The sequence below is a fragment of the Sorex fumeus genome, unplaced genomic scaffold (assembly GCF_029834395.1).
Source record: "Sorex fumeus unplaced genomic scaffold, SorFum_2.1 ptg000034l, whole genome shotgun sequence".
Taxonomy (NCBI): domain Eukaryota; kingdom Metazoa; phylum Chordata; class Mammalia; order Eulipotyphla; family Soricidae; genus Sorex; species Sorex fumeus.
The window spans coordinates 46396063-46409674 of NW_026606091.1; the positions used below are offsets into that span (position 1 = coordinate 46396063).

The window sequence follows — 13612 nt, forward strand, 5'->3', positions numbered from 1 at the left end:
TCAAGAACATATACCTGTTGGTACCAAGTTCTTCATTCTATGGTATAAACCAGCTCCTTCTCCTCAGTGGTTAGAGGAGATGCAAAGCTACTGGCATCCATCCCTGGCTGAAGAGACAAGAGGGACGAGATCAGGAGTCTCGGCAATACCCATCTCTGCTTTAGGCCTCATCATTTCAGGATCCCACTTGTTGGTACTTATGGAAATCACAGAAAAGACTTCGCAAAAGAAATTTCTGGGCCTCTCTCCTAGTCTCTGACTGTGGATAAGGAGCATGTGCAGGGATTTGTATTTGTGACAGGTTCCCAGGAGAATGTGATTCTATTGGTCTTGGACCCACACTTTGGGAACCAACAGCCTGGAAAAAAGCACAGGGCTACCTTGTGGCCTATTCTCTTTGGTGGGGGAGAAAAAAGAGGGGTATTAGTTGGCTGATTTATTTTCCAGCAGACTCTAGGTGATCAGAAACCAAGAGAATGACCCTGAGCATGATCTTGTGCTCAGGGTCATGAGTTCCCAGAACTCAAGGTCATGAATTCCCAGAAGTGAGGTAGACAGACACCTGTGGGGGGAAATTGGGTCAGAAGAGCCAGGTACATGGCTGAATCTTTCCGTTTTCTTGGTAACCGGCATCATGTGAGGCTGAAGTTTGCACTGCTAAGGAGAAAGTAATGTTGACAAGTCCAAACTTTATTCTGAACCAAAAGCTATTGCTGGGAGATGAACAAGAGATCCGAAGGCCAGCTCTATCTTGCACAGACACTGCTTTGTCAGAAAAATGAAAGTAAAACTGTTGACTTTGGGGTTGGAGTCCTTATTTTCTCATCTTGGAAAGAGGAAAAGATATTTCTGGACCAGAGGAATAATGAATGGGAAAAGTGCTTGTTTTGCACACAACTGACAAACGTTTGACTCCTAGCATGGCATATTGTTCCCCATTTCCCACCAGGAGTGATCCCTCAGCACAGACTCAGGGGTAAGCCCTGAGCACAGAGCCAGGAGTAGGACCTGAGCACAGTCTTGTGTGGCATAAAAATAAAAGGAAGGGGGGAAGGAAATTAGGAAATTTCTGGGTTTATCTACCCTGATAGGAATTTGAGTTTCTTTACTGATAGCATTTTAAGTCAGGGAAATTAATTACTAGTTTCTGGGTTTTCCTAACAATGAAATATGTTGGAATTCCTAGAGACAGAGGCAAGGCAGAAATTTCATCCAACTGAAATGGAATGGACAAGACCAGCTGACATCAGTCATACCTATCTGAGCAGCTGAACTTCCAAGGACTGCTAAAAAGCCGACATTGAATTACTTATTAAAATATTTGACTATCGAATTGAACTGTGGTCAAGAAAATGCCTCTTGGGGCTTTGCTCCATTGGCAAGTAGAGGATTTCCCGGTGATCAACTGGGAAAATACAGGGGGAATTTCCCTAGTAATAAAATTGCCAAATGAACCTGGAATTTCCTTCTGAGAGAAGGCAGTGTTCTAGGTTTTCACAGCCCAAGAGGAAATCTATAAGTTGACTCTCCTTAGCTCCTTCCATTCGTGCCCACCTGTCTCACTGCAGTTGTGGTCTTGTAACTAGTAGGATTATAAGATTTCATCTGATGAGTCAAGCCTCTTTATTTATTTGCGCTGATGAGGATCTAACCCAAGGCCTCACACATGCCATGGACGTGCCCTACCACTATTCCATATCAAGCTCATTTTGAGTAAATAACCAATTCACTTATAGTTACCTTGAGCCTAGCAATAATCTAGAATATTCCTTTTTGTCTTCTTTTGGGGACCACCAATGAATCTATAATTCAGCATCAGCACAGAAGGACTCGGGCCAGAGTGTTCAGGGGCCTGTCTTTCTGTTAAGTCTGCTGAGAATAGATTTCAAAGATCTTTTGTTCTCAGAACTATTTGTCCCCTTGTCTGTCAAACCAGAGAGCACTACAACATCTCTGAGAAGACTGAGATAACGTAGTTCATGGACCAATCAGGGAAGAGAGGTGGTGGGAGGGGGTATCTCGACACAAGATACAATGGTGGAGAATGGAGGGCCTGGCAGGATGCAGTGGAAATGTCTGTTTGGTGAGGCTAAAAAGCCGACATTGAATTACTTATTAAAATATTTGACTATCGAATTGAACTGGCCTGGCAGGATGCAGTGGAAATGTCTGTTTGGTGAGGCCAGGATGCCCTGCAGTTCTAGAAAGCCGTGCCCATAAGTGTATGTAGATGACAGCCTGCTCTCCCCATTACCCACATCCAGTCACTCTCCACCCATCTCTACACCTCCCACAATATCCATAAGATTCCTAGTAGTCTGTGAGCTGTATCAAAATGTTTCTAAATCAAATGGTGGTTATCTTTTTTTATACAGTTTTGCAGAAAAATGAGTAGAAACCTAAAAGTTTTAGAATTGGAGAGCTGGTATGGGGTTTTAGGCCCTCGCCTTGCAAGCAGCATACCCTGGTTTGATCTTCGGCATCGCATATGGTTCCTGAGCACCACCAGGAGTGATTCCTGAGCACTTGGATAAGGAAACTTGGACAAGGCCTGAGTATAACCGGGTGTAGTACAAAACCTACCCCCAAATCTACAATTTTTAATAATTATAAAGATATTTTACATGTTTTTAGATTTTGTTATGTTTTTAACAAAATCTATTATTAGCTGATTTAATGTATACAAACAATTATTATTATTATTATTTTTGCTTTTTGGGTCACACCCGGTGATGCACAGGGGTTACTCCTGGCTTCTGCACTCAGGAGTTACTCCTGGCGATGCTCGGGGGACCATATGAGATGCTGGGAATTGACCCAGGTTGGCCGCGTGCAAGGCAAACACCCTACCTGCTGTGCTATAGCTCCAGCCCCCCAAATTATATTTTTTAATTTATTTTTTATTTTTTAAAATAAATATTTCATCAAGAATATCTGATCTCAAAGAGCTAGTAGCTGTGTAACCTCAGAGAGCCAGCATGCGTGTGCAACCTCAGAGAACCAGCATGCGTGTGCAGCCTCAGAGAGCCAGCACCTGTGTCACCTCAGAGAGCCAGCATGCATGTGCAACCTCAGAGAGCCAGCATGCATGTGCCATCCCATGCATCTAAGCAACAACCCCCACGACAAGAGGAATTATTAATATAAGAGTAAATTTTTAGTGCATGTTATAACAAGCAATAAAAACTAAACAATTTTGTGCCTGCCTAGGGGACAGGCTTGGGGATAGGTGGGGACGATGGTGGAGGGAAGGTCACTTATTTAACCTTCTGATGGTGGGATTGGTGTTAGAATATTGAATACCTGAAACAGCTGGATTATGAACAACTTTGTAAATCAGGATGTTTAAATAAAGTTTAAAAAAAGAATATCTGGAAATCTTTCTAAAATGTTCTTGTAGGGTTTACACTCAGTGGTACTTGGAGGGCCCCAGACCACTCTCAGAAGTGGGGGGCGACACCAGTGCTATTCCTGGTAGTGCTCAATGGTGCTGGGTATTGAACCCACAACCAACAAATTGAGCTGTATCCTCAGTCTTTCTCCTCCATTCCCTTCCTCATTCTCCTCCTCTTCCTCTTCGTCCTCCTGCTTTGTTGTTGTCATCATCATTGTCACTGACCTATACCAACATGATCTATAAATTTTCCTTTTGTTCAGAATTCTTACAAATGTAATCATGTGTGAATTCTTTACCTGGAGGAGGCTGACTGGTGCGATTATATGTAGAGATGGCCCCACATATAGCAATTCTTCCAAATACCTTCATCTGGGGAATAACAACATTTGAAAACTCTCCACCTACCTAGACAGGACAAAAACCAAACAAACCTTAAATTAATCATACTAGGAGAGTCAGGAAAATCATTAAATCACAGTTACCATTTCAATAAAAGTCAGGTCAGCAGCTATGGAAACTGACTGACTTAGATACTCCTGCAGGAAACTGAAGCTGGAAAAAGATTATAGAGTGGGCTTTTCCATTTATTATATTTTGAATTTCTCAGTTCAGCATTCTCTGTGCCATATCTAAAAGTATGTGTTAAAATACCCAAAAGGCAAGTAGCAAACCAGAGTTGGAGAACCCACATTTCCTGATTTTATAATATGTTACAATGTTACAAAGTTATATTAATCAGGACAGCATAAGACAGAATTATAAATCAACAGGACTAAACTGATAGTTCAAAAAAGGAATTTTCACTTTACGGGTAATTGACTTTCAACAATCAAAACAATTTGATGGGGGAAATGTAGTCTTTTAAAATAAAAGATAGAAAACAATTGGATATTTCATGGATAAGAATTAAATTGGAGGTTCCAGAAATATAGTACAGGGATTGGGAGCACACAAGTTCCGTTTGACTTGGTTTCAATCCCCAACCCCCACGTGGGCCTCCCCAGCACTGAATGTAGCTCTGAAGAACTCTGAGCAGTGCTGGGATGGTTCGGGTGGTCACTGGCACCCCAGGGGTCTGAGTAACATCATGTCCTCAGTCCCTAACACTGAACTGCCACCCTGGTTGGCAAAGTATCAGCCTCCACTCTCCCCAGAAAGAATGAAATAGGATTCCTCCCTTTTACAAGGCATAAGAATTAACTTGAGGGGCTGGAGCGAGAGCACAGCGGGGAGGGCGTTTGCCTTGCACGCGGCCAACCCAGGTTCGATTCCCAGCATCCCATATGGTCCCCTGAGCACCGCCAGGAGTGATTCCTGAGTGCAGGGCCAGGAGTAATCCCTGAGCATCAGCTGGGTGTGACCCAAAAAGAAAAAAAAAAGAATTAACTTGAAACACATAACAGACCTAAATGTAAGAGCTAAAAGTTGCAATTCTTAACCACAGCACCCAAAAGGAGAGACAGAACAAAATGGAATGCCCTGCCACAGAGGCAGGGTGGGTGTGGGTTGGGGGGAGGGGTACTGGGATCAGTGGTGGTGGAGAATGGGCACTGGTGGAGGGATGGTACAGTTACACTCATTGTATAACTGAAACCCAAGCACAAAAATTTGTAAGTCTACAACTGTACCTCATAGTTTTTCACTAATAAAAATTTAAAAAGGAAAAAAAAGTTGCAATTCTTAGAAGAAAATATTGGCATAAATCTTTGTGACCTGGGGCTGGAGCGACAGGACATCAGGGAGGACATATACTTTGTACGTGGCCACCCCAGGTTCGACCCTGGCATCCTACATGGTCCCCCAAACATAGCCAGGAGTAATTCCTGAGTGCAGAACCAGGAGTAACCCCTGAGCATTGCCAGTGTGTCTCAAAAAGCATACAACAACAATAACAACAAATTTTGTGACCTTAGATAAGGCAGAGGTTTAGATGTGACATCAAAAGCCCAGGCCACAAAAATAAATAAAGAAATTGAACTCCAGCGAAATGTAAACTTTTGTGTTTCAAAGGACACTATTGAGAAAATAAAAGACCACTGTGGAAAAGGAGTATTGCAAACCCTACATAGTTGATCATCATTATTAATGGATTCCACATTTATTATCTACCCAAGCTTGCAAAATTGTTGAACAGTTTCTCAAAATATTAAGCATAGAGTTCCATATGTCCCACTAATCTACTTTTCATTACCCAAGAGAAATGAAAACATATATCCACACAAAACCTGGTCCATGAATGTTCATAGCAACATTAGACAAAATTCCATCCCCCTCAAAAAAGCTAAAGTGACACAAATGTTCATCAACTAATGAATGGGTTAATAAGACATAACATTACTTTATAAGGGAATATTATTTGGCCATAAGAAAGAATGAAGGAATGAAATATGCTACGCCTGGATGAATCTTGAAAATAAGCTAAGTGTGAAAAATCAGTCACCAAAGATCATTTTGGGGGGCATGGGGAATGACTGCTAGTGAATATAGTAGACATATAAATGTATATTTGGGGGGATGTGGTGTGGACAGGGACAAAAAGGTTCTAAAGTAGCATTTACCAACCTTTTCCTGACTCTTCTCCCTTCGTTTTCCTTCCTGTACACTCCTCCCACTTACTGATTGGCCCCGGAGTCTTGTGATGAGCTTCTCTCCCCCGCCCAGCCCCCAACTTTAAGCTATTTTCTCTTGTGGCCTCCTTGGGATATCTTGGGGCTCACAAAGATCACCTGGCCCCCTTGCTGGAAAATACTGTTCTAAAATTTACTGTGATGATCATTAAATCATTCTGGGAATATTCTAAAAACCATGGGTTTCTATTCTTTAATTAGTACATTATAACTCAATTAAAAAGGCACTTTATGTGTTTTAAATGGAAACTTGAGAAGTATATCCCCTTCTATTATATTTTGATAGGAAATCAAATATTATGTCCAAATTGTACTTACATTGTCAAAATAACAATCATAACCATCAGGAGAGGCCTTCTTCAAAGTTTCTGCCAAAGATCCTACTGTCTTATAGTTAAAGGCAACATCAAATCCAAGCTTTTTAAGATAGGCAACCTTTTCATCAGATCCTGCCGCTCCAACAACCTTGCAACCCTAAATGAGAAGAGAAACAGAAGCCAGTTTTAAGCCACCAACCCACCCATAATTTTATTTTGCTTCTGACTACCCAGCAGGTTCCTGCTATGTTTGTTTGATTTACAGCCCGTAAAACAACCTGGCTTAATAACCTGGTCAGTTAACTCTGGTTTGTGGACTTCTCTTCTTGTGCACTGACTTGCCTGCTACCTCTTGGCACATTTATTTTAGTTCAAAATTTCTATTCTGAGATTTTTCTACCTTAGGCCACCTGATAACTACCACTTTATTTTTGGTTTGGACCAAAGCACTGGATTAGATAGATGTTTGTTGCCTGACCATAGGAACTGAAGTACTTCCAGTATTGCTACATAGAAGTAACTTTTCAGAAAGTTCTTAGATCTGTAGGGATCATGTAGACCAAAATAAAAGCCACTGTTTAGGGGGCTGGAGCGATAGCACAGAGGGAAGGGCGTTTGCCTTCACATGGCTAACCCAGGTTCGCATCCTATATGGTCCCCCGAGCACCGCCAGGAGTATTAGGAGTAATTCCTGAGTGCATAAACCAGGAATAACCTCTGGCCATTGCCGGATGTGACCAAAAAAAAAAAAAAAGCCAGTTTACTTTCATTAGGGAAAAAGAAAGACCTTTGTGTTTCTATATGCACTTGTACAATGACTGCCACAGTGTGTGTGTGTGTGTGTGTGTGTGTGTGTGTGTGTGTGTGTGGTGTGTCGGGGAACAGAACCCTTGTCTTGGATAGAGAGGCAGGCATTCTACCGTTGAACCACATTTCCATTTTGTCAAAGAAAATTTGTCTTGTAAAAACTCCATTCGCCATCCTTTTCACTTCTAACCTTTTTGTATTGTCTCATAGGAGTATCTCATTTATTCTTAGGAAACCTCTGCATCTTTCATGTAGATGGCTCCCTCATCTATTAACTATAGCCCCTGTTTTTCTCCTAAGGCTCACATCTTTAAAACCTACCTCAAACTCTAATCTCCACTGCTCAGACATGATGATTCTCCTCTGAATTATTCAAGGAGCCTCCTAATAAGACTTTTTGTCCCTAATATTTTGTCCCTATGAACTTTGATCCTACCAAGGTCAGTGTAAGTTCTCTAAAATGGAGAATTAATCATATTAGTCATTTAATGATTACACAGATGTAACAGAAAGCCTCCAGTAGATAATAATAACAGATGTATGAGTTAATCCTCTAAAATGTTTTTTTGGGGCGGCACACCCAGTGATGCTCAGGCATTACTCAGGAGGAATTACTCCTGATAGTGCATGGGAGGGCTGGAGCAATAGCACAGCGGTAGGGCATTTGCCTTACAAGCAGCCAACATGGCCGACCCGAGTTCGATTCCTCCGCCCCTCCCGGAGAGCCCGGCAAGCTACCGAGAGTATTCGATATGCCAGACACAGTAACAACAAGTCTCACGATGGAGACGTTACTGGGCCCGCTAGAGCAAATCGATGAACAATGGGAGGACCGTGACCATGATCAGTGCATGGGAACCATGTGTGGTTCTGGAAATTAAATCCATGTTGGCCATGTAAGACAAGTGTCCTACCTGCTGTACTATCTCTCCAGAATTTTATTTTTTGTGGGGGGTGGGGGCACACCCAGTGGTACTTAGGGCTTGCTTCTGACTCTGCTCAGGGATCACTCCTGGTGGTGCTCAAGGGACCATTCGGGGTGCCAGACGTCGAATTTGAGTTGGCCTCAGACAAGTCAAAAACATCCTACCTACTCTGCTACTGCTCCAGCCCTAATCCTCTAAAATGTTTGGAATTAAATTCCTTTACAGCTCTGTGGTTGTGGGATGTGGCCCAGTAATAGAGCACCCGATCTGCCTACGTCAGGCCATGACTTTGATACACCGCCGAGCTCCACGTTGCCAAGTCTGATCCCTGGCACCGTAATGAAGTGTGTGATATCCAGCATTCCTCAGCCAAGGATGTGACCCTGGTCACTGCTGCAATAACAGTTTTATTAACTTATAATTTTATTAAGACACTTGAATTTGAGGATTGGAAATATTACTCATTTATCTTCTTAGTATAACCCAGAGCTAACACCTTAAAAATTAGGAACAGAAGTTTTTAAATCAAGTTTCCTCATAACTATTAATACAGGGGCCAGGGAGCTGGCCCAAAGGGCTAGAGATAGGCTTTGCATGCGGGAGGTGCTAATCTCCAAAACCCTTCCTCCCCGCGCATCTCCAGGATCAGTCCCTGAGCACTACATCACTGAGTACTGCCAGGCGTGGTCCCTCAAACAAAATAAAAATCATGGGGTACAAAAATCCTATTTAAAATATTATTACATTCAAAGTTATACATGACAGAACAACACAGGTCAAAAAAGCTTATTCCGGGAAGGCTAGAATGGTTAAAATTGGGAAATCAATGTAATTCAGTCACCAAAATGTTAACTTGATGTGTCCTGATATGGTATTTGATTAAATTCAACATCTAGGGGCTAAGAATATGGCTCAAATGTTGAAGTGAAGGCTTTGTCTGCAGGAACCCCGGGTTTGATCCCTGGCGCCACCACAGGGTATTCTGCTGCAAATGACCCCCAAACACTGAGCCAGGAAGATCCCCTCAGCACTCCCAGATGTGATCCCCAAAACAAAACAAATCAACATCCATTTCTATTTATTTAATTACTTACTTAAATTCTTCCTGCAACCTTTAAGGTACCTCTAATGCTTATTAGTATTCTAAACTCTCGTTAGCATTGGAGACCAGCCCATCGCAGACTATGGGGTCGTACCCCTGTATTTCTTTGTATTCTACATAACTCCTTCTCTAGGGACTACGTCCTACTCCTACGTCCTAACCTCTGGGAAAGCATGAGCCACGCTAGACCTCCTTGGAATAGTGCCACTGTGGGATACATCCTCATTGCATCTCAGTGGACTGCTGTCATGTACCCCCAGCAGTGCATCAGATATCTCAGACACAGACACTTGCTCAAGTCAGAATCAAAATCTTCCGTGCTCTGAGGCCCACCCACGAGTTAGTTCTCCAGCCACAGCCCCACTGCCCTGCACTGACTGTCGTGAGGTCCTGAGGACAAGGACTCTTGGTTGACTGATCTTGACTCCGTCTTCCTATCATCAAGAATCATCAAGAAGGAGAGAGATTTCACAATAAGAAAGCACTCGGGTCACTATCCTAAGTTACAGAGCACAATCAAGTAGTTTGCATGGAGGGTGACGCTTACCTTGAGTTTTGCTATTTGGCCCACAACGGAGCCCACTGCTCCCGCAGCCGCGTTCACCAACACCGTCTGTCCACTCTTGGCACCACAGATGTCAAGAAGGCCAAAGTAAGCTGTTAGGCTGAAGGCAGAAGATTAAGGACATGTGGAGAATGTTTATTTTTGGTTTTGTTTTTGCTTTTTGGGTCATACCCTGCGATGCACAGGGATTACTTCTGGCTCATGCACTCAGGAAATTACCCCTGGCGGTGCTTGGGGGACCATATGGGATGTGGGATGCCGGGGATCAAACCGAGGTTGGCTGCGCGCAAGGCAAATGCCCTACCCGCTGTACTATTGCTCCAGCCCCAAAACTTTGTTTCTTTCCCTTAGAACTCATTCACATATAATCTAAAGGCCTTCCCAGCAGTCCAGTGCCATAGGTCCAGGAAATAAAATGGGAATAGAGGAAACAGGGCCGGGGAGATAGTTCAAACTGGCTCACATGCTTGCATGCCAGAATCCCAGGTTTGATCCTGGCACTGCATGTTCCTCCAAGTACTGCTGGGAGTGACCCATGAGTACTAAGCCAGAAGTAGCTCACAAATACCACCAATGTGATCCCCAGCCCCTCTAAAGAAATAAAGAAAGTGAAACATGAAATAAATAAATATTATTAGTCACTAGTGGTCTGATTCCTCCCTTTACCCTATCCCCACGCAAGAATGAAGATGATGGGGGTGGGGAAACGGAGGGAAGAGTTGAGAGTTGGCTGTAAAAAAAAGCTGCGCCCTGGGGCCGAAGCAGTAGTACAGTGGGTAGGGCATTTGCCTTGCACTCAGCAGACCCAGGCTCAATTGTTGGCATCCCATATGATCCCCCAGCATCTGCCAGGAGTAATTCCTGAGTGCAGAGTCAGAAATAACCCCTGGGCATCACTGGGTGTGTCCCCAAAAGCCTAAATAAACATATAAATAAATAAAACAAAAAAAAGTATCGGGCATAAAAGAAGATCAGTCTCCTTAAACTTTAGAGATCCACAAATAAAGAACTTGGCCTCCTTCCTGTGTAGGCGCTGTGTACTTCATGGAGGAAGACCCATGTGACGAATGCCATGGTATATGGTGCCCAGCATGAGACGGTCAGAGAGCAACCCACTAGGTTTTCCCTGGCTCCAAAGTGCTATGGAGGAGCTTCTAGAATATTCCCACCCTACCCCAAGTGAGCAATAGCATAGCAGTAGGGCGTTTGCCTTGCACGTGGCCAACTTGGCTGACCAGAGTTCGATTCCTCTGCCCCTCTCGGAGAACCCGGCAAGCTACCGAGAGTATCTCGCCCACACGGCAGAGCCTGGCAAGATGCTCATGATGTATTCAATATGCCAAACACGGTAACAACAAGTCTCACAATGGAGACGTTACTGGGCCTGCTCGAGCAAATCGATGAACAATGTGAGGACAGTGCTACAGTGCTACCCCAAGTGAGTTATTGAAGTTATCCAGTCAAGGAAGAACAGCTGGAAAAGAACAAGAACACAGCTCAGGCAGTGTTGATGGGGAGGAGTCCAAAATAGCTCGATGGAGCACCAGTATAGAAGAGGATGTGGGAAGGATTCTATGGGGGAGAGTAATAGGATGAGCAAGAGACTGGTGGGAGACTATGATGAGCAAGGTCCAAGTTGTCTCCTTTTACTGTTTTGGGGGCCACGGGAGAATGCCCCCAAGCAGGGCTTTGGAGGCCTGGGGACCCCAATGTTGATTCTTGCACTGACTCATTAGCCAGTTAGGCTGAGAATATGGGAAAAACTATTTTGAGTGTCAAGTCAATGAAAGTCATTGAAAAAGTATGAATAGGAATGAAACGCATGTACATGAGGTTTCCTGGGGATGACTCGGTGGCAAAGTTATACCCCGTTTACCTAGAGAGACTCCATTAACAGCAAATCAGAAAAAAGACTTCAGAGAACCTGCCAAAGTAAATATGGGGATGGGGGAACACTCACCAGTGTTCAAGGCATATTCCTGCCTCTGCACTCAAGCAACAGTGCTCAGGAGACCATGATGTGGTTCCAGGGATTAAACCCAGATTGGCCATGTACAAGCCAAACACTTTACCTGCTTTTCTCTCTAGCTTCCCACTTAATTCTTTAGAATTCTTCAAAAGGTAAAAAGGAGTTGGGAATGGGAAGAAAGATGCAAGGAGAGAAGGAAGCATGAGAAGACGGAAGGACCGGAAGGAGGGGGGAAATCACAAAACAGACAAAGAAAAGGAAAGGGTAAAAAAAAAAGCATCGATTTAACTTTGCCTTTCCAGACATGACCTTCCTCTCATGGAATAGCGCAAAGACTTAAAATGCCGGTGTTGCAAGCATAAAATCACATGTTCAATCCCCACATCTGCCGAGCATGATCCTGGCAGCTCTGCTGGTGGTGATCCCTGGCCGCCCAAGCCATCTCCAGCTGCACCACATAACAAAGGGGTGAGACCCCCAGCAAACATTGCAACAAAAAAGATGTGCAAACATCATGGCCAGGGAGAGCAACCCTGTAAAACATGTGTGTGAGCACCACGCCAATCCCAGCAGGTATTACATCCAAAAGGTGATTGAGCATCACAACTAGGAGTGTGACTCCCAGACTTACAACCCATGTGATGTGCGAACTAAATGTTTGAACAACATAGCCAGGTGTGTGTGTGCGCAACCCTGGTCATTGCAACAACATCTACAATAATGGGGGTGGGGGATGTTAAAATGAACATCAAGTTGACAAGATTCCTGTTATGAAGTTCCTTTGGCAGATCAAAGTGCAGTTGGGACCAGGAGAGTGTAGACACAAGAGGGGCAGATTAGAATCCCTACTGGAGGCTTTTATGACTGCCAGCACTCCTAGGGCAAGGAGTAGCTGCTGGCTTCCCTGTCACCACTTGTCAGCCACCTAAAAGGACCATTCCACCATAACCTCCCCCAACCCACTGTGGCTTCTCACTGTCACATTCACCCTCCCTGAGGGTCTCAGATCTATCTTTCCTTCTCTTTCTTTCTTTATTTCCTTCTCTTAGTTTCCCACGGTTAACTCTAGCTTCACTTTCTTCTCCTTTTTGTCCTACCGTCTTTTCTCATCAGCCCCTGAGCCTATAACATCTCAGGTCTCTTCTTGTTTGACCAAGTTCTGGATAACCCATTTGGAAAACCAGAGTGTCAGGCATTGGAATACGTGAAACCCACTCCCGAAACTCACCCTGTCATGCCCACAGTTCCCAGGGTCAGAGATAGTGGCAACTTTTCTGGCCAGTCTGCGGTCACTTTTTCCAGATTTTTCCCATCAGAAATGGAGTGACTTGTCCAGCCGGAAGAAGCCACAACAATAGTACCAGTTGGAAAGGTGGAGTTCTTACTTTCCAGGACTCTGAAAGATAAAACACATGAAGACATAGCAAACATTTTCCCTTTTCAAAGGAGTTGGTATGTTGTGTGTCAACGTGCATGAAAAGACACTGAGACCCTATCCCATTGTTGAATACCTTACCTACATCCCTCATTGAATTCCTAGCCAGCAGTTTCTCCTTGAGAAAAACAGGGAGAGTAGGAGACGAGCTCCCAACTGTTTTGGGTGGATTCCCATCCTCCTCCACTCCTCTTTCAATCAGAGGAGAGAAGAGGCTGATGTCTCTGACAGCACCTCAGCATCTTTGTCTCTTCTTCAGAATCAACCTCTATTTTTGTTTTTTATTATTTTTTGGGCTGGAGCAATAGCACAGCAGGTAGGGTGTTTGCCTTGCACATGGCCAACCTGGGTTTGATTCCTTCGCCCCTCTTGGAAAGCCCGGCAAGCTACTGAGAGTATCCTGCACAGCAAAGCCTGGCAAGCTACCCATGAGTATTTGATATGCCAAAACAGTAACAAGAAGTCTC

At 43.9% G+C, this 13612-nt stretch overlaps 2 protein-coding genes across 2 annotated transcripts in view; one reads left to right on the forward strand and one right to left on the reverse strand.

Moving 5' to 3' along the window:
- GNG10 (G protein subunit gamma 10) overlaps positions 1–13612 on the forward strand; it is a 130736-nt gene that overhangs the window by 52088 nt on the left and 65036 nt on the right. The gene's annotated exons all lie outside the window — the stretch shown is intronic.
- PTGR1 (prostaglandin reductase 1) overlaps positions 1–13612 on the reverse strand; it is a 30697-nt gene that overhangs the window by 8012 nt on the left and 9073 nt on the right. Inside the window, exons 5-8 of the mRNA XM_056117294.1 lie at positions 12939–13106; positions 9724–9841; positions 6343–6498; positions 3694–3802 (exon numbers count right to left, since the gene is read on the reverse strand). Coding sequence (XP_055973269.1) covers positions 3694–3802; positions 6343–6498; positions 9724–9841; positions 12939–13106 — 551 coding nt within the window. The remainder of the gene's footprint in view (positions 1–3693; positions 3803–6342; positions 6499–9723; positions 9842–12938; positions 13107–13612) is intronic.